A 27,524-nucleotide genomic window follows, 5' to 3' on the forward strand; every position below is an offset into this window, starting at 1 on the left:
CAATACTTTCTGTTGACTAGATTATCTATTATTGATGGCAATTTTAAGATAACATATTTATAGAACACCTGTTTTTTAATAGAACACATTTATGGAATGCTTAGTTTTGTGGAGTTCAAATAACTTTATGGGAGATTTATTTTTAATTTCCTGGAGTTATGATAACACTAAAAGTCATAGTTGTACTTTAAAATCTTCTTTATAATTCTAAAAGATGACCTATCTATACAGGTCGAAAAAACCTTACCACAACTGCGTATGTAAGTGTTCTTTGTTAAGTGTAAGATATACATTTTTAATGACAATTTATACCTGGCAGTCATCCACCTTTGTCCTCATCACACCTTTCATGTACTCCTTGTCCATGGTGGGGGAGACACCGAAACTATTTCCCATACAGAGTATTTCTGCTTTTCCATCTGGATAAGTCACTTCCACAGAACCATTCAGGATCACTGACCATGAGTCCAGCTAGTTCCAAAAAACAAAGACAAAGCAGAAAATAATCATGATCATGAAGCTGTAAATGCTGGAATGGTCCCTACAAATGATTTAGATCTTTTATTTTAAAGAGGGAAAAATACCCCAAGTACAGATGACCATTCGCCAAGTTCACAGAACAAGAACTAAAGCTCAGCCATCGACCCACAGGTCTCCAGATGCCTGCACGGGGTCCACGGCATTCCACTTTCCTAATGACTGGGTATTCTCTCTAAAATGCCACAAGGGAAAAAAACTTCTTCTGTTCCCCAAAACACATGTAAACAAGATAAAATGACCAGTATTGCCTTGATAAGAACATCATTTTGTTCTGACAAGAGGCATTATATTATAGACATTTAAACTGCAAAATCTGAAAAGCTAAAACCTCAAAATGTTTCTATCAATATCATCTAAATATTGCAAATAATAGAAAATAAAATAGTAGGTTTGGAAAAGACTGACACAACAATGAGTGTATCATAGTTCCAAGTGATGCAAACTTATTGTTGCTCATTGTTTTTAAAGAAGAAAGAGTTTTTGTTCATTGCTGCATTGAGCGAGCCTCACACAGAGACATTGTTAAGTGGTATAAATATTTCCTAACCTCTTCACCGTCGTTTAACACGATGGTCCCAGCTCTTTCCACCACAGCGAACACCATCACAGCACACAGCTCCCGCCTCACCGACATCGTCATGTTGGCAAAAGCAGGCAACTGGTGCATGAATTCCAGAAGTTGTTCTGAAAAGCAGAAGGTGCGCAAAGAAAATGACAACTAATTTCAAAAACAAGCGTTCAGAAAGAAGGCTCTGGGGTCCTTTCTTTTTAAATGCTCTACAATTCTGCCTGTTGAACAACACAATTACTTTAAATATCTTTAGCACACTGAATTTCTTGCAGGTATACAAAGAATTCTGTCACTGTGGAAAGGGTAACACTTCCTTGTTGATCCAGGAGCAACAGGACTCAGTGCGATTCAAATTCCAATGAAGAGATCAATAAACTTCAGTGGGGGATTGCTACTGAAAATGAGCTGTGATCTTGTTAAGGTTTATTACAGGATGAAATAATAAGCTGAAATGAAACAGAGCACTGGGAATTCTCCAGAAAGTCAGCAGGTCCATTCTGGTGCCTCTGGGCAACTCGGTGCCCAAAACAGATGGCAGAAACAACCACCCTCACTCTAAAGATACTCCAGGATTTAGAAAGCAGGGAATATTTTCTGTGGATCAGACAAACCCAGAATCAGTTAACATGCTCACAACATTATGTGATGAATGCAAATGAAATGCATGTGCTAATTCGCATCTCATAGACTGACAAAGTCTGCTCATTCTTCCCAGTGGCAATGCTGTGGACAAGCAGATTCTTTTCAATAAGAGCTCCTTTCTAAGTTCCTTCCTCCTCACCATGGCTCTATGAAATGCATGGTTTCTTTTTCATTTCACAAGGAGGAAATCGAGGCTCAAAGGCACACAAGGAGGAGGTGGCAGTGAGATGATTCAGGACTGTCTACCTCCATGCTCAGGCTGGACCTCACAGGTAATGATGAAGAGCACAGGGCATGTGTTAGATAGCGTGTGGACACTTACTGGCTGAATTACTTTGGGGAAGTTGATTCGTTCCCTTTAGACATGTTTCCCTCACTTGAAAAAGAGTAATATAATACCTACCTTCACTGGACAGTTCTGAGGATCAAATGCAATTCAGATGATAAAGTCCTCAGCAAAGAGTAAATACTCAACAAATGAGAACCACTATTATTGTCATTATTATATATATTATATGATTATATATTCAATATTATATTCATGGCATTGTTCAAACTTTTGGCTAAATGAAAATTTCACTCCATTTTCCTGTCCTCACATACTGACATTGTCTCTATGCACATTCCTTCTGTTAGGATTTAATGACAAGTTTTATGTTGTTCGATATAGTTTGCTAATTGCAAAAGCAATGTATAATAATACAAAGATATATTTTATGAAAATGTTACATTCCTACAAGGTCAGACGAGGCGGTGTTTTCTGGTCTAGCTTGGTAATGTCTGTTCTGTGGAGACCCTACGTCATCCCTGCTGTGTAAGGCTTTTCATTATGGGGGTGGCTTTGGTAATCAGAAGAATAACAGTGGTAAGTGGTACCCAGGGACTCTGTCCAACAAGACAGTGCTCTTCAACCTGACCCAGACTGATGTATCAGGACATCAACTGACTGTTGCAACCAGCATTTTTTAAAAAGAAGGAACAAGAGTATCAAAGTGCATCAATCACAGAAAGAGTTAAGTTTTATTCAGTGAAACTTTTATTCCTGGAATGAGTAGATGTGTTTGTGTTGTGTCATAAAATATACCTGAGGGCGGTTGTGAGGCAATTTTGAATATCACTGTAAAAGATAACCCACATCTACTATGTACCTACTACAGGAGGCAGGACTCCTTGCTTTACAAATGCATATGTTTTGATATGCAACATAAAGGCAGATGAAGCAATCGTGGTCCTCTGGCTGACACATCACAGTTAACACTGCTGTTACCACTCTCAGTTTTCTTTAGCTACCATCCCCCACTCCTCACCATAAGGTATTCAATACTAGCTCTTGCCTGGAAAATCCCATGGATGGAGGAGCCTGGTAGGCTGCAGTCTATGGGGTCGCTAAGAGTCAGATATGACTGAGCGACTTCCCTTTCACTCTTCACTTACATGCATTGGAGAAGGAAATGGCAACCCACTCCAGTGTTCTTGCCTAGAGAATCCCAGGGACGGTGGAGCCTGGTGGGCTGCCGTCTATGGGGTCGCACAGAGTTGGACACGACTGAAGTGACTTAGCAGCAGCTAATACTAGCCATTAAAATCACAGCTAAAATACAGGTATTAAAATACTAGCTATAATATACATTTTATTCTTTTCCCTCTCCTGGTAGGAGCTAAACTTCTTTGGACAAAGACGTATGATGTTAAGAAAAATATGAGACTACAAATTAATTGTCAGAAATATTTTAAATTTAACATGTTTAGACAAAAATAAAAGTTAAAGTACCACCACATATGGTGGGTGAATATGAAGCATATGAATGTATAAAGCATACTCAGTAATAGTTGCAATAATGATTTGAAGTGCTTGCATGGACATTTGTCTTATTTTTCAGCAGTGTCCTACTCCATTAATGGGTCATGAAATCAGTCCATGATATATGAGTAAGTGACTAACATTAATAAAATACAATGGGATAGAAAATATCTGTATATCACATATAATAAGGATAAATAACAAAGAAGACAAAGAAGATATAATAATAGTAAATACACATTTTTCTCCAAGTTCAATTGAAAAATTAAACACTTAACCAAACAATATGCAAGGGCTTTTAAAACTCTCAAGGATTCAATAATTATATCATCAGTTGTGTGATAACTTATTTATTACATGAGAGGATTATAAGAATCTAAAAAATAAAGAATTTATATCACCAATCTTTAAAAAAACATAATAATGTAAAATAGAAGCATTTGATTCAGGAGCTCAACATAAACCCTGATGTCACAGGAAACATACAGAGTTACAGGGGTCATGGCAGCTGAGGATTGAGAGCATGCGACAGGTAAGGAGATAGCTCCTAGGGTACGGGGAGAAGTTTTGTGGATGGAGAAAGAGAATCACTTTATTCTAAATGGCTTGCAAGACTCTGTCTGAATAATACATTAGTGTGACTTCATCAGGAAAAAAATAATCCTGTTTGTAAAAAATATTAGACGCTCAATAAAACATTTTTTCTACTCAATGTAACACAAAGAAAAGCCAAAAATCAACTTATAGACACCAGAAGCTTTAGCCATTTCAGAAAAATCCTTATCTTATTGCTTTGGTTTAATTTTACATAAGAAATAATTAAGGTAAAACTTGTGGATTTGTGTGTGGGGTACCAAGTGAGGAGAAGAAAAGAAAAAAAAAAAAAGAGTTCCTTGAAAGGGATCAAAGTAGTTTTCTACCTTTATATGTCAAGTCCTCAAAATCTTAAAAAAAAAAAAGAAGTATTCAATAATTGAGTACCTATAGAGTTACAAGCTGGAGAGCAAACACGAATAATGTGTCTTTCTTCAAAGTACGGAAACAAAGGCACACCCAAGAATCTATGGAACCCCAAGGGGAATTTTTTTAATTCCTGAAATTTTAAAACATATTTAAATATAAGCAGCTTGATTTGACTAAACTTAAAACACAAACACACCCCATCCCTTGAGTCGAGGAACGTGGTTAGGCAGAGAGGCGTTTAGACAAAGCATCAGTTACACAGATGTCTGCAGTTCATAAAAAAGGTGTCTGCTTTAACTAATTGCTGGAGAATGAGTTAGATTTACCAACAGTAACGGCAAACAAGCCAAAGTGTTCTCACATGTGGCGATATTTAGAGGCGATGGAATATAAGATCCTCCAAGCCCTTGTGTAGATCAAACAATGCCATTATGCCTTATTGTTAATGACCAATATTTACTACTTTAAATAAAAATATATTTGATAGGAGTAAGCGTCTGAGTCATCACTGCTTACAAGTGTATTGGTATTCAACTACAAGTAATTCATCCAGGGATTATATCAACAAGCACCTTAAAATAATTAGCCTGGTATTCATTTGTAGGAATCAGCATAGATCTTGCTTTCTAGAAATTCTAGAAGAGAAAACTTCTCAGATATGAAGTGATTGCCTTAAATTTCCAGGAATGACATGCTTCATATATTTTACTAATCATAACTTTCTTCCGTAACTATACTAAAATGAGCATATTCAAACAAGGATAACCTTCACATCAATATGTTCATAAGCAATGTTTAATCTATTTTTTATAAACTCTATGAGCAAGAATTTTTAAGATGGCAAACCAAACACACTACTTCCAACTTCATTCTCTCTTTAAAGCTACAATAAAGAGACAATGAAAACGAAGTCAGATCTCAAACTCAAACTTATGGTTACCAAAGGGGAAATGTGGGAGGAAGTGATAAATTAGGAGTTTGGGACTGACATATACACATTACTGATATATGCATAAGTGGTTCACTTTGCCATACACCTGAAAGTACCACAACACTGTAAGTTGACTACACGCTAATAAAATTAAAAAAGAGAGAGAGAGAGAAATCACAAAGACAAAGAGAAGAGGAGAGTGAAACACATTTTGGACAGTGGAAATCAGGTGAATGTGAGTTATCAGATGCAAGGAAGCTAAACCCTAAGTCTTCAAGGATGACACAGGACCACTTGACTTCATGCTGCAGAAGCCTCAGAAGACTTGTGACTATGAGAGCCTTTAGACCAGAGAGTGGAGCAGGTAGAGAAGGAAGTGGGATAAAGTATGGAGGAACAGGGATAGGTATGTGAGAAGCAGCTACATCCTCCAATAGAAACCCAGTAACCCACAAAGGGTTACTGCAGAGGCACTTCTGCACTGGAGGAACAGGCACAGCTGGCTCCTCCTTCCTCTCTTCCAGGTCTGAGCTTCCAAAAGGGCGCTGACAGTCCTTCATTCCTGCCACAGCCTCCTGTTTGGTGCGCACCCTGAGATTATGACCCCAACCCTGACTCTACTCCTCAGAGCCAGCAGGATCAGGGCCTCCATGCTTCATATCCACTGGGCTGCCAGGACCTAGGAAACTCTCAGTCCATACAAGGTGCAGCCACATTAGCCAGTGACTGAGTGCTCACCCCACATAACAGTCATCTCTAAACAGCTGGCAATTTCTATCAGTGCTTTCAGTGGTATTTTAGAATACCTGGCTTTCCAACTTCAATTCCCTAGCATATGTACAGATCTTAAATGGTACAAGGTTCTCCTCATACATAATGTTTGGCTCCCTTCAAAACACAAGAAACAAGCCACTCACATATAACAATGGCCGTACTGTCCTGTATCTAATCCTACTAGACTCAGTTCCTTGAATTTCTTTCAAATACATATTGGCCCCCAAAGAGCTGGGGGCGTGGAAGAGCAGATAATTGGGGCTCAGGCAAGGGTGTTATAGACTCCAGACCTGCAGGGCAGAGACGCTCTCAGAGGAAGCTGGTCTCACTCCCAGCATCTAAGGAAGAAGAAGGGTCTGGAAGGCAGAGTCAAACACTAAACAATCATCACACAATCAACTCTTATTCTGATGGCCAAGGTGGGTCAAGGGAACCCTGAGGAAGGGGAAAGCGACACACACCCACTTAGACCCATAATCTTAAGGCGCACTTAAAGCCCCAACCCCTAGGCTCATGTGGGGCTCACTTGACATTCTGCTCACTTCTTCCTCTAGCCTCTCCTCTCTATGGAACCACAGAGGGAGCACAGTCACTTAAACAACAGCTCTACCAACTGCCACCCGACTGATATTCACACAGAGAGAAGCTCGAGCTTACTAGGAACAGTGCTCACAAGAAGATTAACAAATGTGATAATGTTTGGAAGATGACTTTGACTTTTTTATTTTATTTTTTTTGCCCTAGAGTAGGCTAAGAAACAGCTCATGTTGGAAGGTTTTCATTTGGAAGTTTTATCAGTTGTGGCCTCTTGAAGCTATGGACTGAGTAAAATTAATTTTTTCAAAGATGTTTTCAACAATGTTAAGAGAAATGACCTTTTAAAGCCTAATATCCTTGGGCTCTGTTGCACCAGATAGTCTTACTTCTAAACTCTTTAAATTGCTCTGAGATTTGTTTTCTCACCCAGACTCACCAATGTCATCGTCTGTCCTGTCAATGGGGTCCTTCTCCAGGCAGTCTCTCACGATGTCTCTGCTCATTAGAGGGTCTGAGGCCCTCTCGATGTCCTCTTCATCATCGTCGTCCTCAGAGTCCACTGCTGTTTCTGGCAACCCACTAAGATCCATATCACCAGCCTCACTCTCTGTGGCCTTAAAACACACCAAAAATAAATAGATGGACGGATGGGCAGACAAGCTGTTTTTAAGTAAATCTTTTGTATCCAAAAGAAATAAGCTTGTTTGAAACATTAAATTTATGATATGAATCTTTCCATAATTAAGCTACATGTATTCAACATTAACAAATATTCATGTACTGGGCACTATGTAAAATCATGACATCAACAAAATATGAGTGATTTTTATCTCATGGAATTTTTAGTTAGAATTAATGGTTTTATCACAATCATTTTGATTTCTTACCTGTCACCTGGCATTTGAAACACAGTAGAATAAGAAAAAGACAGTACCAGTTTTCACTCTATTTTTCAAAGAGGATGGCTTAAACTAAGAGCGTGAGGGTGACAATTCTTAACAATTCCTTCCCCCAAAGAAAAGGTGTAGGTTTATTAATGCCAAGAAGACTGAACCACTTCTCTCTTACTAAGAGTGTTTATGAAAAAGTGAATCCCAAGTCAAAGGTAATTTAATAAATATGCAAATAAAACATTAATAATTAGCTGATTACTCCAGTGTCCACTTTCTAACTATTAAACACCAAAGGTGTGAGAGACCCTACATGTCTATAGGTGACAGTCTTTCTTCCCATTCCTCAACACTGCTGACGGCAGCACCAACCAAATTTCAAGTAATCAAGATCAAGAAAGAATGAAGCAAAAGTAAAATTATTTGCTCAGGAATGTCTTAAGGAGCCAGGTATAACAGGAATGAAAAGAAGGAAGAACATCTAAGTATACTGATATCTTTAGTCATAGCTGCAAATTGGTAGCTACCCTCTGCGGCTGAAAAAAGTGTTGTTAAAAAAATATGCAATGATCCAATCTCTTAAATTTTTTAGAACTATCTTTTTTAATTCTAGAGAGAGACTCCTATCAGGTCTAACATGGTTCTGTGATTAAAAACAAATATTTAGCCTGAATCAAGACTCACAGGTTTCAAAACAGTCTCTTCTGTTGGCTATCTCAAGCCTACAACCATCATCCTTGAAGGTTGTTCTATATGTTTTTGTGATGCTCATCTCAACAACAGTACATATGTGTCATATGTACTTATCTGTACTTATATATGTCATCCTCGCCTTATTTGACATTAGGTACCCAGATTTCACTAATTGCTTAAGAATAGTAAGAATGAGTACAATTAAATATTAACTGTATCAATCTCGAGCATCATAAACATGGCTTTCCAGAAAAAATAAGGAACTCTTAGAAACACTTTATTATAAAACTATTAATTTTGTAGAAAACATAAAGTCTACCAGCTTCAGATAACTCATAGCCCATATGACTTTCAAAGACAATAAGACATCTTATATTTAAGAATAAGCAAATACAGATTAAAATATATAAACAAAAGAAAAAAATATAAAATGTTGAACCCAATAAATAAAAAGCCAACACCAAATACTGACAATATGCCAGGAACTGTTCCATGTGCTTCACATGTATTAACTCATTTAATCCTTCAAAAAAGTCCTATGAAGTAAGTGCCATCATCCACATTTATTATTCTCCAAACATTCAGGTAAAGAGAAATTATTTTTCCAAGACTGTGTTGCTGTAACTGTGGAATCAAGAACAGAACCAAGAACTCTGGCTCCCAAGTCACAACTACAACCTAATCTGTTTCTGTATAAGAGATACTTAATACATGAATGCACCCTATAGAAGGATTTATATATATTTTTTTCTATCATTTAGCTTAAGTCAACATGAATAAATTGTATTATTTTCTTATCAACAAAATTTCCCCTTTCTAAAGTCTTAGTTTATATTATAGAACATACTATTTAATTCTATATTTTGAAGCAACACAAGCATGTGTTAATATTTTCTAAACTTTAACAAAAAGAATTTCAATCTTTAGGTATAATCTCCTGAACTAAAATATATACATTATAAGAAAAACATAAGGGGAAAATAACTGAAGACAGAATAAATGAAAATGGAAAACCCAACCCCTACAAAAGCTCTTTCAGCAGTGGCCTCTGAAAGAGCAGTTGAATACTGCTGCTCGTGTTAGAGCACGTGAGCAGAGATGCTCCTCCAGGTCGAAGAGCGAGAAGGCCTTGCCACCAAGGCTAGAGAATTAATTGTGGAGTGCTCAGCAGTACATCTCTAATTTATGATGTTTTAAAAACATGGAATTCTAGTTGACTTACAATGTTGAGTTAGTTTCAGGTGTACAGCAAAGGGATTCAATTATATGTATGTTACATATTTAACAATATATAATACATATAACATATATAAATCATTTATATATATATATCATATATAATTTATTCATATATACACACACACACACACATACATACACATATACATATTCTTTCTCATATTCTTTCCAGTGATGGTTTATTACAGGATATCGAAATACAGTTCCTAGTGCTGCAGAATAGGACCTTGTTGTTTATCTATTTTATGTATAGTAATTTGTATCTGCTCATATTTCTGACTTAAATTGTCTCTAGATTTTAGAATGAAACTGAAGCAGAACCGAGTGTGATATGGCATGCCAAGGCTGTGAGCAGAGAAACTAGGCCAATATTGTTGTTATCATCACCTTATTCCTAAAGCCTAGAAATGTGACAATTTGTTAATGCTTGCTATGATCACATTTCATCCCAGCTTCATCTTAACATTGGTGATTATTAGTCATCACCTCATATTTTCAAGTATACAGTCCTCTATATCCACATTCTTTAATATCAGCCTGGAGTGAAGAGGTAGTACTAAAGATGGAAATAAGAACAAAACATTTTAAAGTAATATACAACTGGAGGCTTTTTAAAATTTTTGAACACTTAACATATGGTAGGGGAGAGGTATATTTTATACCATCCCAAAGAAGTCATTACTATCATTTAAATGAATTCTATTTAAGTCTTAAAATAGAACAGATTTTCCAGTGTGAGTTGGATTAATCTCTGCAAAACTGAACCCCCACCCCACCTGTGTAAACAATCATTATTAGTTGTTTTCTAGTCCTGCTATGTGTATTCCATTCTTTAAGAAACTATTCATAAAATAACATTCATGAAACCAGTAACTTAGAAGATTATTTTTATTTGAAATAAATATTCCTTTCAAACTAAAATATATATCCCTCTTATATTAAAATACTACAAAATTCCTTTTAGGGATACATCTTAAATAGAACTTGAACAGATTTTTAGGAATCTATTAACTTCACGAACAATGAGTCACTTGGAGACTGAGCTGAGATACGTTTAGTGAATGCTGACTGGCCAACAGGATGAGAGGGCTAAACTTGAGGGCCCAGAACTGAGGGGTCACTGGATTTATTTCGGCTGAATGAGCAGACAAACCAGGGGTCATTAGTTCAAATCCCGGCTCCAGCATTCATCGCGTGACTGTAACACAGTCCCTGAACCTCTACAGACCCAGTTTTGTCATCAGTAAGCTGGAGTTGTATCTCATCATTCATAGGACTGTTCTTGGATCAAACAACAGGAAAGGGAGCCAGTTACAGACCACATCAAAATGCCCTACCTCAAGGGGACAAGTTTCCACCTCTGTGCCTGCATCCCTTTACCTGGCCCCACCCTAGCAATGAGCCTTGAATAAAATTTACACTGGCAGAATTTGTCCTAAAAAAGAAAAAAATTTTGTTAAATATTCCAGACCCTTACATATTGTAAAAATCTCTCTCAGGCTAATGGCACCCCTTAAGTTCTGGCTAAATGACTCACACAGTAATTATAAAACCAGTGATCCTATAGTGAATGACTACCATGTATGCAGCACTACATCTGATGCTTTTAGTACATAATAATTAATCCTCATAACAATTCAGCAAATCAGGATTATTACCACTATTTTTCAGATGAGAAAACATGAAGGGAAACTAAACTGTTCAAAACAAAACCTAGTAATTGTGCAAGTAATCAAAATCAGGTTCAACTAACACAAACTACTAAACACTTTGTACTTTAATACTTTGCCAAGTTTTCTAAATAGACTGTATTCATAAAGAAAACAGTTAAAATATAATACAGCAATAAAATGTGTTCTGCTTTGCTTGGTCATAAAACACAAAATGTTTAAAAAAATTTTACATACAAATATTTATTTGTATGTAAACATAAACAAAACACCTGCTATTTTCTATCTTACTCCAAAATACAATACTACTGAGATTTATGCTAGTCTTTAAACCCTTTCATTCTAAATAAAGATATGCATACACTTTATATGTAAAAGATATCTGAGTAATTTGGGATTAACATATACACACTACTATATATAAGATAGATAAACAGCAAAGACCTACTGTATAGCACAGAGAACTATATTCAGTGAGTGAACTGCTTTGCTATACACTTGTAACAGATTTCCCAAGTGGCACTAGTAATAAAGAACCTTTCTGCCAATGCAGGAGACATAAGAGATGTGGGATCAATCCCTGAGTCGGGAAGATTCCCTGGAGGAGCGCATGGCAACACACTCCAGTATTCTTGCCTGGAGAACCCCACAGATAGAGGAGTCTGGAAGCTACAGTTCATGGGTTGCAGAGTTGGACATGACTGAAGTGATTAGCACACATGCGTACTTCAATAAAAAAGAAATAAAAGGTATCTGATTATATTGGTCTCAGGAGCAAGAATAAAGTCACTTAGTCAAATAACTCCTGTCCTAAATTAACTTATCTTCCATAAGTAAAACACAGATTTAGGTGCATACAGGGGCTTCCCTTGTGGCTCAGCTGGTAAAGAATCCACCTGCAATGCAGCAGACCTGGGTTCAATCCCTGGGTTGGGAAGATCACCTGGAGAAGGGAAAGGCTACCTACTCCAGTATTCTGGCCTTGAGAATTCCACGGACTGTATAGTCCATGGGGTCGCAAAGAGTTGGACACAACTGAGCGACTTTCATTACAGTTAAATAGTAACAGTCTCAAAAAACAGTAATATTCTCAGATCAATATTGAAAACTCTGATTTATTAAATCAAACATATACTTGTTATTATGAATACAGTTCTTAAAACTAGTTTATTTTGCATTTTTAAGGATATCAAGTAAATGAAAAAACTGAGGAAATATTAAACGTCATAAAGATCTAGAGAAGAATTAATTTAAAACCAAAACAATATAACTACTACACTGTTATCATTAAGTACTTAAAAATCATTTACAAAAAAAGTTTTTGCTTATTAAATATCCATCATTCACACATATCCTTATGTTTGAGGGCTGCTTAATAAGTAATTTTGATGGAAATAAATTTTGTGAGAATTTCAAACATACATATTTAACCCAAAGTCAGATTCTGATATAAAGTTAGGCTAGAAAGTTATATTGATGCTAAATTTAACTGAGATAACAAAGTAAGTAGGCACTGCAGACAAAACCATGTATGTGCAGAAAATATGAAAATGTATTTGGAAATAAGTATATTTGCATTAAGTCCAGTTTGTTCATCATAATTTATGCTGTTTCTAATTTTATACTAGGAATGCTTTTCTATAGGACACATACTTAAAAGACCAATTCTTTAAATCTCTTAATGGAAATTGTTAGGTTTCTTTTCAAGACCTACAATCCTAACAAGTGTAAAAATGCCTATAAATATTTATTATAAGTAAGAAAGTCTGTGCTAATTTGATAGGATAAATAGCTTCATGTTTAAATCTTTATATACTCAATTACTTATGTCTTAAATATTTATTTAAGGTATGGACATTTGCATGTTCTTGTGCAAATTACTACTCCTGCCTTTGAATACTGTTATAAAGTATTTTTCTTATTAATTTGCATAAGTGAGTTAATAGCCTGATTTTATATCTTTGTCTCAATTGACCTTTTAATTATTAAAATTTTTGATCATTCACTATACCATTAAGAGTTTGCTAAATTTTTAGTTTATCTGGAATTTAATCTTAATTGTGATATAAAGTAAGGTTATAATGTGGGCCCCCGAGACCATTTTTGAATAACCCATCACTTCATTATTTGTGAGGTTTCCTCCATTACATATCACATCCTTACTCATGAATCTCATTTTGCTTGAAGTCTCTGTTCCACTGATCTATTTTCATACACTTATTTCCAACCCACTTAAGTCATTGTTCTGATAATCACACCATTTAACCAGGACCTTATCATGGCTGGAAACTGTCCTGTCTCATGTTACCAACTTTGGCATTCTGCTTTCTATCATAACCTCCTACTCTTCCACTTGCTTCCATTCCCTTCTGAGGCAGCTATCTGTCCAAACACATATGATCCTCAGTCTTCCAGACTCTACCTCCTTCACGCTCTCATACTCCACCTTCAATTCCCTAGTCTAATACTACAATTCCATTCATCCAACACATCTTTCCTGAATGCCTATGGTTTCCTGGTGCTATTCCAGGCTCTAGAGAGAAGGTGGAGACAAGATAGAGATGTTCCTGCCTTATTCTGGGGGGACAGACATAACAAATTAGAAAGTAATAACTGTTTCCATTAAAGCTTAAAAAAAAAGACCAGCCAGGAAAGGAATCAAAATGTAGGATCTACTTTTCAGAGAGTAATAAGGAAAGAATTCTCTAAGAAGATGGTCCTTAAAAATGAAGGCTGAAAAGGCCATAAAGCTAGGAGAAAATATCCTGGACAGAAGGACTGCAAAAACAAAGCCCTGCATTAGAAAGAGCTGGACGTGCAGCTCCATCCGTCTTTCTGCTACACTTATTTAATAAGGCGTCAATCCCAGGGGAAGCCAAATCTTTGCTTTCTTTGTGCTTGCTGTGAAGAAAATTATTATCAGGGCAGAGGGAAATCACTCTGTATTTGAGTTCACCAACTCAATTGAGCTTCTAATGCTCTGGTCAATTTGCTCCCGGGCTCTCTGAAACTATTACTTCAAAATGTGTCTTTCCGTGAATCTATCTGCCAACCCTCTTACTCTGAACAAGGGAATTCAGGTACAGCAGACACAAACTCCCCACTCCAAATCCCCTATTTAAACAGAGGACACTTCTTTTCTTAAAGCTAGTGACTCCACCTTGCTCTTGAATTCCTCCTCTCCAACCCTCTCGGAAAAATTATTCTACCCTTTTCTCTCCTGCACACAGCATTTCATTCCAACCTCTTTGTATCCACCTCATGAGCATTTAGACCACTCCATCATGACAGCTTTCTCCCAAGTCAGAACTGTACAAAGGTGGAAGGGGTTGCGATGGGAGCTGGTTGTCCATCACTGGAACTGTTCAAGAATCAACTGGATGCTTGATTGACAGGAAAGGAGTAAGGGATTCAAACAGAAGACTGGTCACTGAACCTGGTGCCTCTGCCAGGTTTCTTCCCACTTTAAGAATTTCTGATTTAAAGACAACAGAAATGGTGTCCTGGGGATCTTTAGTTAACGTTAGTCTTATATAATCAGTAGCCAAATCCTTGGATATAACCATGGATTTTTCCTTATGTAGGATATAAACTTAACAGGATACATGCCTGTCATCAAGTTTGAAATGAATGGCCTTGAAATGCAACAAAAATAAATCAAAATACACAGGAGTCTTCTTTTCCAACTACATTCCAAAATAAAGTCAAACTGCAAGCTGTAAACACCAACCCCCTCAGAGCAAGGTGGAGTTCTCACCGTGGTCTGGATCTTCAGACATCCTGATTGGGGGGTGGGGGGGATGAAGGAGGTAGCAGAACTACCATCAGGTATCTCTGCACACCTTTTCCCAACCTACCCAAGGTAATAACACATAAGCTGAAGTTCCCCTCAGCACATGCCTCCATAAAGGATATAGACAACTCACTTCATTCTTACTATAAACTGACCTTCTGGGCACTCTGTTCAGGCTGATACTATACCTGAAGAAAACAGGAGCAACTTCTATGATCTCAATCTGTGTTCTTACTAAAGATCTTGAAAGTGTACGATCATCTCAAAGTGTAGAAGGCAAAGGCTCTATCATGATGTTTTAATTAACACAAGCCAAAGCAAGACTTTTACTTACACTGTTCATTGTTCTATTGTAAGGAATACTCTTGAATAAACATTAAAAAAAAAAAATCAACTTCTAAAAATAGGTATTATGGGGGGGAGTGGGGAATGAAAATGAGATTACTTCTGAAAGATTTAATTACAAGTTAACATATAATGCATCAAAGTAGAAGTTTGAAAAGTTACTTTAAAGAGTCAGATAATTACATTTCTTTTTGCAAAATTTTTTATAAAGTTCATAAATCAGCCAAGAATCTGCAAAAAACTGCATTTGTGGCTTTCACTTATTAGTCCGTGAGCTCTCCACAACACTTCTGAATTACAGAAAAGTGGGTACCTAGTGTGTCCTGAAAAAAAAATTAATTTTCTAAGAGCTACTAAATTTAAGACTTAGAAAGAAATGGTTTGCCTGGACAGTATTCTGTTTAGTTACTTTTAGTTGTTTTTTTGTTTTTTTTTTTAATAGAAACTGAGCATCATTTGAATACATCGACTATAACAAGAAAGGTTCCTTTATGGACATCTCATATCACAATTCCTAAGGAGACAAAAATTATACTTTATAAGGTAAGTACGTATTATGTTCTTTTGTCTGAAACCATCCAAAATTTCATATTAGCTGTGTGTACTGAGAGACTACCAAAAACAGGACCTTTTTTTTTGCCTATTTTAGTCACTTTTCCTAAATTTGCATTTTCTAATCAAATGAACTCTTCCTTGAAAATTAAAATTATTTTGCTTCGAAAATGTTTTTGAAATTCCATAGTTCTAGTTTCTTTTCTATCCATCAGTATCATAAGAATTCATTTTAAACAAATAACCAAGTCTACAGTTAGTAAAAATAACACAAGAAAAATAATTCAGTGATCCAATCTTAATAATCTCTTCCTTTTGTCATACCCAAGGCTTTATTAAGAAAAACTTAGCATGGAAGCATAATAATGATGTTTCCCTCTACAATTTTAGTCAAGAAAGAGGCTTAAACCTAGTACATCTATAGTCAAATTATTAAAATATTTACTAATATTTTGGTCAAGGGAAACATTTCCATTGCGACCACTCTATTTAAAATTCTGGTAACAGGGCCTAGCAGAGGCAAATACAATCAGACTGTAATCTGACTTCCTAAAACAAACGTACAACATACTATATGTCTGTGTGAAGCATAAACAGTAACATTTATGTCCACTTGTGCACATATAATATAAACACATATATTTACCTTACAGATTCCATCAATGAAGAATCACAGAACTCCTCAGAACACATGAAAATGAAGCAAATGATAGGGAAATACCTTCCTACCTGGTAGATATCAGAAAGACTGCTGCTTCCAGAATCACTAGTGATGCTACATCCTGAGTGGCTGGAGGAGACGTGGGTCACCTGTGGGTGGAGACTGTCAGTGAGGTGTAGCTTTGTGAAATCTGCAGGAAGCTGGGGAAGGAGCAGGAGACACCAAGTTACAACTGGAATCAAGAACTCTAAAAAGACATTTAAAAATCGTATTATACTCTATTTCACACCATCTAGCCGAAAGTACTATGAAGTTCCTTTCTTTTTTAAGTTCAAAATTACTAAACACTGTCCTATTTACCAAAAATCACAAAATTAAGTTTAAGGGCATTCAATGAGCCTTAAATCATATTCAATTCAATGCTTAAATAGGTGGGTTTAGTGCTTAAGATTAACTTGGTAAGTACTGAATCCAATGGGCTACAATTTTCAAATTATACATCAATGAGCAAATTAGTCTACTATTATTTGTCAGCCAGCACAAATGCAACTTTGTGGCAAGAGACAGCCTAAATAAGAAAACAGATTTGAGGTTCATGTATGCCCCAGTGACATTTAAGGGTTAAAAAGATGAGGATCTTAGAACTGAGGAAGTGTATGGTTACACAAGTTACTATGCAGGCACTATGGAGAAAACAGAAAAGAATGCTCTCAGAGAGTGCAGAATCGAGAAGGTTATGGACAGCATTCATCTATCTCTACACAAACACATAAAAATCAAGATTCTACTCGTTCATGAGTAGACTTCACATACAAACTGCCTCTATTGAACAGATTTACTAAGCGTTCCTCAAACGTTTCTATCACTCCCCATTTAGCAGAGAAAATGCACTGAAAAAGGAAACATTCACACATTTACCCATTCAACAAGTATTTACTGAGCCCCTTTCCTCTTACTATGTGCTAGTCAGTGAATGAGATGCTAAGAAAATGCTTCCTGTAAGATCTTAGACTCCTGTAAGTTATTATTAATTCCTTTGAATTCAAAAAGGGTGCTGTTTATCTATAATATCACACAAACTACTGACCAATAAAAAACCTGATATTTCAAAACATATGTTAACCGACACCATGCACACTGATAACGTCTCTCTTTCCTGCTGGCATATTGATCCTATTTGGCTATTGAATAATAAAGACTAACTTCCAAAATAAAACTCAAGTAAGAGTTTGCCTTGGCAACACTCCCTTCTCTTTTAGGACCCTCTGCCCTTCTCTCCTTCCAAAACCAAGAGGCTATTTCTTCACAGGGGAGGTGATTCAGGTTCATGGCAAGGATCAACGAGGTTCATACCTAGCGTTCCAAACAAAGAGGTACAGTGTATCTATGCCCACCACCATTCACACCTGACTTAATAAGCAGATCAGGATATTTAATAGTACAAAATACACGGATAGACTGGGATGGCGTTACGCTAAGTGAAATGAGTCAGAGGACAAAAGTGGTATACTATCACCTACACGTGGCATCTAAAAAGCGCAACTAACTAGTGAATATAACAAAAAAAGAAGTAGACTCACGGCTATAGAGAAGAAACCAGTAGCAACCAGCGGTGGGGTGGCGGGGCAGGGAACCAGAGGAGTGGAAGAGAGGAAGGCAGAAACTACTGCGTGTAAGACAAGCTCAAGGGTATACTGTACAACATGGGGAAATAGTCTATATTTTGTAATAACTGTAAGTGGAAAGTAACCTTTAAATCATATAAAAAGTTTAAAAATTTAAAAATAAACTCTCTCTCTTCATAAAAAAACATTTAATAGTCTGCATAGAAATTGTATTTTTTAACATCATGGGAGACAAAATATACAAAGAAATTTAAACATAAATTTATTAAGGGGCATATAAACAGATGCCAAATAAACAGATAAAAAGACATATGCTGTAGAAGCTCAGAGAAGTGAGATATTTATACAAATGTGTGAAATCGTTGCAAAAATGATGTATGTTTCACTATAAATGCTTTTTTACCCGATAATTGAAAATGTGAAATAGATAAAATTGGGAAAATAACAGTTTCCCAGCAAAGAATAGATATGCAAAAATTCCTAAATTGAGAATTTATATATTTTATCCACAATGCAGAATATCTGCAGGATAAATCCCCTTCATCACCCTGGCTACACTTCGTTTAATGCAGTCACTTGCCACAAAACGTTCCTGAAGAAATGTGACTAAGTGGCTCAGTGACTTTAAAAGGCATTACTCAATACATGCAATTACAGAACAATAAATTGATTTCTATTGTCTTTTACAGAGATAACTCAGGTTGACATGTGCCACACAGTGTGACTTTTTAAAAATTAACTTGAATATGTCAAATAAAGATGTATCTATCTAATGAACTATCTAATGAACTCATTAGACAGTTATTTATTCAAGTCTCAAAGGACACGCTTCTTTTCAGTGTCCACCAGCTGGTCATCTCTCCTGACTAAATGCACCATGAGAAGAGCACCAGGAGGTTTGAGCTCTGAAGCTAACAGTAGAGACACTCCACAATCTATTCATCTACACTCACTTACAGCCACAAGGAGCAGAATTACGTGGCTTTGTCAGGCTAAGAACCAAAAAGACCACGTAAAGAGGGAAGAAGAAATACTTCCATGCTTAACTCGATTCTATTTTGTAAAGACTTATTGAGTACCTCTATGTCAGACAGTCTGTTGGGAACAGGAAATACCAAGGTAAATATGACACCCCCAATTCCAAAGGTAATTCTGCTATCCCAAAAGTCATTGCAGTAGGTGTCATGCACAACAGAAAAATAAATCAAACATAGTTTTTTAAACATGGCTTTTCCTCTCCCCACCACTACTTTTGTTCTTTGCAGACAATGAAACGATGTTAAATGAATATAAATGAATATAAACTTCAGCATTAACTATTTCTTTATATTAGAATAGATGTCATGTTTGAAAAAGTGAAAGTTGCTCAGTTGTGTCCGACTCTTTGTGACTCCATGGAATAGTCCATGGAATTCTCCAGGTCAGAATACTGGAGTGGATAGCCGTTCCCTTCTCCAGGGGATCTTCCCAACCCAGGTATCCCGCATTGCAGGTGGATCTTTACCTGCTGACCCACCAGGGAAGCCCAAGAATACTGGAATGGGTAGCCTATCCCTTATCCAGTAGATCTTTCCAACCCAGGAATCAAACCGGGGTCTCCCACATTGCAGGTAGATTTTTTACCAGCTAAGCTACCAGAGAAGTCATGTTTGAGAAAGCTTTAAATGTTTTCCCATAGACAGGGATAACAGTCTCAGGATTAAATGTTACTGACAGGATACATCAGTCAAGGTTATGGAATGGGAGGAGTGTGGAGGCTGTTTCCATAAGGGAAGAGTCTGAAATGCTCAGACGGGGCCCAGCCACACAACCAACAGACTAGACGCCCGAGTCCAGGCCTAGGGAAATGGGTCTGTCAAAGGGAAACAAACCAGATGGGAACTGGAGGCAGGGGGCAAACGTGGGCACAGACACCCACGTTTCAACCTCAGGCAAGAGTGACACCTGAACCTTGGGAGACAGGAACTCCCTGTTTGAGTAAATCATACCAAAAAAAAAAGTATAACAGGCTAAAAATAAAAAATTCACTTATTCCTAGCTTTTCTAGGCTTGATCAAGGGCCTACTTAAATTACTACTATTCAGTCAAATTTCAGATTAAAATGAGGTTGTGAATTATCTTATGACTCTAGTCACCACTTATCACAGAAATTCTGTTCAAAAAATAAAAGTTTTTGAAGCCAGGACTACACACAGTAGTTACCTGAATAAAATTAAATAATAAGTAAATGGGAGATTAATACATTTTACATGTTTTGATCTTAATACCAATATACTTAATAGCAATTCATTAAGAGCACAGTTCAAAGGAATCTATTTATATATTTTTAAAATATTTGATTATATGAATACATTACCACTCAAATTTTTTCTGGATCAAGTAATCTATATTCCTAAAAAATGGTACTTGTGAATCACAATTGTATTGTCAGGCAAATGACTGAATCATAGTTTAACCATAAACACTATTAATTACATAAGAAATAGGAATGGTAAATGTATTTAAATCAGATTCTTAAATGCATAAAGTAAGCATAAACTTAATATGAATCACGAGGTATCAATTACTTAATAACTTGTTTGTTTTCTTTTTTCTGGAGAAACGAGGAGGCTCTAACAATTAGCTTTAAGTAAGAAGTGTTATAGAAGACTTCAGGCTCATACATGAACAGGCATTTGATAGTCTTTGATTTATTTATTAATGTAATGATTGGCATTTATAAAATCACAAGCTACTGAATGAACTCTGTTTTGAACATAAATGAAATGAGTGATTAAGAACTGAAATCTCTGACATCTCTGGATAAATACTTTGCTGAATTGGTAAAACTACCCAAAGTTGTGCTAACATAGTAGAGACTAGGGTTTTACCCTTCCTCCCCCTCCTTCCTTCCCAGAAAAAAATTATTTTCATGTTTTCCAGCTCTGCAAGAAAGGGCCAGTGTATCCCTAGATATGTAACAGAAACATAATAGAGTTTTACGGGCTGCTGAGAAATCCAATAGTTCAAAATAAAACAAAAAATACACTGTCACCATCAGTTGAAACTTACCTAACTAAAAATGTTCCCAACTAATCCCAGAATCACTTCATTTCAAAAAGTAGTTACAACACAACACACAAGGTTTGGAGTGACTGTCAGAAACTATCCAATCCTCCATGGCAGTTCATCTCGAGTAAGGACACCACCTAACGTAAGTGTTATCCTCCGTGACTACAAACTTTTTGTCGTTTAGTCGCTCAGTCGTACCAACTCTTTTTTGACCCCACAGACTGTAGCCTACCAGGCTCCTCTATTCATGGGATTATTCAGGCAAGAATACTGGAGTGGGTTACCATTTCCTTCTCCAGGAGATCTTCCCCACCCAGCATCGAAGTCACGGCTCCTGCCACATCCTCTGCATTGTAGGTGGATTCTTTACCACTGAGCTACAGGGGAGCTTCATGTAAGCTGTATCCTTAAGAATTTACCCAAATGAGTGGTCTCCCCAGATCATCACTGGAGTCCTGTGAGCACTGTTCATGCTCACGTTTCCAAGCTGGGTGGGGAGGAGCTGGTATATCCCTGAACACATTTCCCATTTTTTTCCTGAGGTGTTAGTGAAAATACAGTCTCCTATATTTCCCATTCATTCATTCATTTATGAAAAGCCTGTGTTGTGAGGATTAAGTGAATGACCAGGTATAAAGCAGACAGAGGAGGGCCTGGCACTCAGAAACTAGCAGAGTGGTAAGTCAGCCATAAACTACCCCATGCAGACTCGGGGAGACACAAGGTCCCCCCAGTTCTGGATTCCTGTGGCTGGAATCCAATCCAGATGCCAGCAGGTACTGAGCAGCTCCCAGAAAGGGCCGCAACAGTCAGTCATCACCCAGCTCCAGACACTGTACCTCACCCACAGTAGGACTAAAGTTGTGCTTTCAAATCAAGTCATATTGGGACTTCACTGGCAATTTAGTGGTTAAGACTCCATGCTTCCACAGCAGGGAGCATGGGTTCGATCCCTGGTTGGGAAACGAGATACAGTATTGCACGGTGCAGCCAAAAATAATAATAATAATAATAATAAAATTTAAAAAGCAAGTTATATTTTCTGTGTGTGTGTGCGTATATATATATATATATATGTATACACACACACACACACACACACACTCACATACAGTTTTTCTTTTACCAAAACTCATCTAACACTGAGTTCTGACACACTCTGATCTATTTCTACATACAGCTTGAATAGGCAGGAATAATATTTGGTAGCTCAGTTTTAAGACCACTTTATACTACGGTCAACTTTTATTTCTATAATTCATAGTACTTAAGAACACCAGAAAAACTGAGCATTTAGATGCTGAATATTATTCATCAGAAATCACTTTTACTTCTCATATCCCATTAAGACATGCTCTAGACGCAGGACCCATCCTTGAATAATACATCATCCATCACCAGTATTCCTGAACAGTACACAATTTCTTTTGTTCATAAAATTAAGGCAAGAAACACAGCTTTCCCCAAAGGGTCATGAGATAATAATGCAATAAATCTAATAATATTTCTCATTAAAATATAGGTAAGCATTTTAAAACATTGGTATGACTATGCTTTACAGGAACAGTTCTACAAAAATCTGCTTTTATCTAGTGGAGAAACCTGCCAACAAAAGATTAGAAATTTGTAAGAACTTAATATTCTCCCAGCTTCCTGTCAGGCTCAGAAGGCATAAGCCTCATTTTATATAATGAGTTATCTTCTGTCCAACTTCCTCCTAAGTCAAGCAACTATGAGCAAGTTAATGAACCCATGTGCACCTTACTTTCTTCTATAAAATGAATATATTCAATAACGTAGTCCAGTGGCTAAATAAAATAACCTGTAGACCACACCTAGTGGATTCCCAGATGGCAAGAGTGGGAAAGAATCCACCTGCCAATGCAGGAGACAGAAGAGACGTGGGTTCAATCCCTTGGTCAGGAAGATCCCCTGGAGAAGGAAACAGCTACCCACTCCAGTATTCTTGCCTGGAGAATTCCAGAGAGAGGAGCCTAGCGGGCTACAGTCCATAGGGCTGCAAAGAGTCAGACATGGCTGAGTGACTAAATAGCAGCAGCAGATTCCACCCGCAGCTGCCCCTCTCCCCTCTCCCTTTCTATTCTCTCTGCCATTTTTCTACCAGCTTAAATCAGATAGTTTTCAAATTCAATGGGGGAAAAAAAAATCTTATTTTTGACAATGTCCTACCTACCATCACCTTTACAGTAATTTACTCATTATATCCCCCCAAAGTTTACATGTCACATTTAAAACAAATCACATATCTATATGGAAGAGCTCACTGTTAGACTACCATACTAAATTTTGCAAAGTAAATAACCTCATTGTCATGATAATGCTTACAGTCCAATTACTCTTTTGTATAAAAGTTCATAGTTGAGAATTCTCTCAAAGTGATAACACCTTGGAGAGTTTGTGCTTTTGTGTGAATAAGCCCATCACATTTGTTGTGTGTTTGGCCAGGACACAAGGTGCGTGGTTCTTGCCATCCTAGCACACCACCACTAGAGGACAGGGGAGGGAGTGGTGCAAGTGTGGTCATGCCTTATTCCCAAAGTTCCTTGCAATCTCCCTATATTAAAACAATGTTTTGGAGCAAGGTATCACAGATAGGACTTAATAATTAGTTAAAGTTTATATACATTAAAATTTCACTTTTCTGTCCAAACATATACTTCTATATGTGAGAATTAGCTCCTGAATTGCCGTGGTCACCCAGCCCTCTCTCCAGGGCAGAAACACCACCCTCATGTTTTTAAGAGTTGGTACTACTCTTGCCTGGAAAATCCCATGGACAGAGGAGCCTGGTGGCCTGCAGTCCATGGGGTTGCAAAGAGTCAGACAGTACTGAGAGACTTCACTTTCACTTTACACTTTCATGCATTGGAGAAGAAAATGGCAACCCACTCCAGTGTTCTTGCCTGGAGAATCCCAGGGACGGGGGAGCCTGGTGGGCTACCGTCTATGGGGTCGCACAAAGTCGGACACGACTGAAGTGACTTAGCAGCAGCAGCAGTAGCAGCAGCAACACATGAATCATAAACTTCACTGGCTAAAGTGGTATGTATTACAACCTAAAACTTAATTCCTACATTCATGAAATAAGCACAATCTGAACACAAATAGAACAACTAGGATCCCTGTTGAGGAAAATAAATAATTAAAACTAGTAAACTGATTGAAAGGTTGTTAGTCATATAACTGGTATTTTCCAGCAAATACCTTTAAGAAGCCTTTTCTATTGGATGTTGATAGAAAGCACTGAACAGAAAACCTGTGTGAACTTCACTTCAAAACAGAAAAGTAGACTCTCTATTAGGAGGAGAAAGTGTATGATCTAAGTACCATATATTACAAAATGTAAGGCTGTGGCCCATTTTCTCCAGGAGTAGCCAACAGTAAGATCACCTATACACCAGTTTCTGTGTGCCAGGCCCTGTTCTTACAAGAATCTCATGAACTAGGTATTATTATGACTATTTTAGATAAAAGTACAATAAGATACAGAAAAGTTAAGTCATTTCCATCAAGACTGTAAAGTGAAAAGATGGCAGAGACAGATTTCTGGATGCCTGGCCCTGCAATGAATACACTTACGCATTAAACTTTAATGTATTTATTAATTTATTGGTTGACTTGAAAACTCTGATGGATATTGATGAAATGCTCAAATGGCTGCTTATAACAATTTATGAATGCCGTTTCTTATGCAAATTTCAAAATCAAATAGAAAAACAATAATCTGAAACAATTGCTCACTCTTATTTCATGAAACAAATTAAAACTTTACATCTTTACCTCCAATACCAACAACATCACAACGCCACTTTCTGAGCCATCCAGTAGAGTTTCCATTCCTTCTAAATTGTTTGAGACCCACCATTTTTTTGAATAGGTATGTGATATACCTTAAAACATAAGTGAGGTTGGTTTTTCATTTGTCCTGCAGGTTCTTTACAACATCATTTACTATTTATAAGCTAATCTTTAAAATGTTATGGTAATAGCCAGTATTTGCAATTTTGAGATCACATATCCAAGAATCAGGATTAAATCTGTATGAAACAGGAAAATTCTGTAACTACTCTGTTCCAGTTCCACTGCAGACCCTTACATCACTCCAAGCTGGCACTGTTTGAGGTCATCACTCCTTATGTTCCTTATTGAAGAGTACTTCATTGTTTAAAAAATACAAGTAACCTGAATTGAGAGAGAACCTCATAATGTAAGATAGCAGTCCCCAACTTTTTTGGCACTAGGGACCGGTTTCACAGATAGGGGAGCAGGGTTCAGTTTTGGGATGATTCAAGCAGACTACATTTATCGTGCACTTTATTTCTAACCTAATGCCACTGCTGATCTGACAGGAAGTACTGGTCCACAGCCCGGAGGCTGCTTTTAAGAGACAAAAGCAACTTCTTCTTTGGTAGTTAACTCTGGCAGAACAAAAGCTTGCCTAATATACAGTAACCCTAACATCTGACAATCAGAGAAAAAGTGTGTGCCTGCATACACACACTCAGAGGCAGAGTCACTTATAAGCTCGTCAACTAATTTCACCACCTTAAAGAAAGACACCTGGCAGAGTGAGAACAGTTCTATAATAAATCAGAATCACTGAAAGTTTGTCATTTGAAAGACAGTTGCATTTTTTTTTCAAAATGAGAAGGTTTATGTGGGATCTAAAATAAACTATATAATCTTCCACAGAAATACTGAAGTAGTTGATTAATTAATCTGTATATCCTATTGTCTGTTAAGAAACATAGCTTCAGAATGGTTTTCAAGTTACAGCCACTCCATTCTCACTTGAAACACACACACACAGAGCATATAATCCCTTTTCTGAAAAGCACACCTTTCTATGAGAGATTTAAAAAAAAAAATTCTAGATCATTTAGTCTAAGACACTTTCAATAAAATACAGAGCAACTGTCAGCACTGAGTCAGGTAACTGAAAAAGCACTTTCTGGGTAGCATTTCACCTACAGAAATCCAACTCCTTTGTGCATATTCTCCACATGTGAGGAATAATCACCACTATTATTTGGGGTTCATGTATTACATGGCGATCAATGTGGGGAATATCTGAAGACTGCTTGTTCTAATATATATTAAAAAGTCCAGATACTACACTTAATTGTTGGAGGAACCAATGCCAACAAACAGCTCAAGGGGCATGTCCAAAGCTTCCAAGTACAAGGCTCCAAAAACTACACACTTTTCACTTTGTATCTTGACTCTAGAAATTTGTCATTTGGGGCCATATTCTAATTCAATCTTGATATCCATCTTCTTTCTCCCTTATTTAAACAGAAAAAATCCAGAAAAACATTACACTAATATAACCATAGCTTCATTTTCTATTACAAGAACAAATCTAATAGCAGTATTTTTTAGCAGAATTTGTGATTATCCATATGATAATACTCATCAGCAGTTACTAAAACTTGAGTTCTCATATTTTCCAGGACCAAGTGGGATCAATGCTCTGTAAGGAGTGATCCCCAGAGATGAAGTGGAGCCACTGGTGATACCAGAAGACAGGTTCTAGGACCAATTAGACAACACCCTTGATGAGCTCCCGAGGGAGTATGGGCAGTTAACCCAGCTGTGAAAATGCTCATGGGAATGCGGAATTAGGGAAATGAGCGTTTACAGTCAAGGAAAAAAAAAAGATTCCTACGGGATCCCCAGATGTCTTAAGCTGCCTTTTTTTCAAACAAAAATAAATTTTAATAATTGGAGTGGAAAGAAAGCCTCGCTCAAAATTAAAGATGTTACCCCACAAGTATTCTTCAGCTCGTAACTGAGTTCATGCCTCTGGAGGATGACTATACAGAAGCAATGGACACTGTGTCCACACCCTACTTATTTATGGTTCCTACAGATCTGCCATGACCTTCTCCTCGCATCATGAGAGGCTCTGGCAGATGACACCGGAGCTTTGCGGGAAGGTAGGACTACTGAGACATCATGTGGAGGGGCCCAGACCCTGGAACCCTGCTTAGAGGGTAACTAACTGCCCACTAAGTGATCCAGAGTTCTTGCTTCAGACTCTATGCAACAGATAATAAACTTTCATTGGGCTTGAACCCTTGTGTTTTGTTTGGTTTGGTACAATGGCTCACATTATCTGAACTCACACAAATACAAATATGATGATACTTTTTTGTGATTTATTTATGAAAAGTCTTCCGTGGTGAAATTCCAAACCCTAAGGAGAAGTAGGTAGGGCTCTAA

The 27,524-nt window shown here is 37.1% G+C and overlaps 1 protein-coding gene across 28 annotated transcripts in view; it reads right to left on the reverse strand.

Annotated features, from left to right (window-relative positions):
* RAPGEF2 (Rap guanine nucleotide exchange factor 2) overlaps window positions 1-27,524 on the reverse strand; it is a 272,594-nt gene that overhangs the window by 39,166 nt on the left and 205,904 nt on the right. For all 28 annotated transcript variants that reach the window (XM_061384286.1, XM_061384291.1, XM_061384281.1 and 25 more), the window contains 4 exons: window positions 16,671-16,802; window positions 7,196-7,373; window positions 1,088-1,224; window positions 313-471 (listed from right to left, as the gene is read on the reverse strand). In XM_061384286.1, the coding sequence (XP_061240270.1) occupies window positions 313-471; window positions 1,088-1,224; window positions 7,196-7,373; window positions 16,671-16,802 (606 nt within the window). The remainder of the gene's footprint in view (window positions 1-312; window positions 472-1,087; window positions 1,225-7,195; window positions 7,374-16,670; window positions 16,803-27,524) is intronic.

This window comes from Bos javanicus, chromosome 17, assembly GCF_032452875.1.
Source record: "Bos javanicus breed banteng chromosome 17, ARS-OSU_banteng_1.0, whole genome shotgun sequence".
Taxonomy (NCBI): Eukaryota; Metazoa; Chordata; class Mammalia; order Artiodactyla; family Bovidae; genus Bos; species Bos javanicus.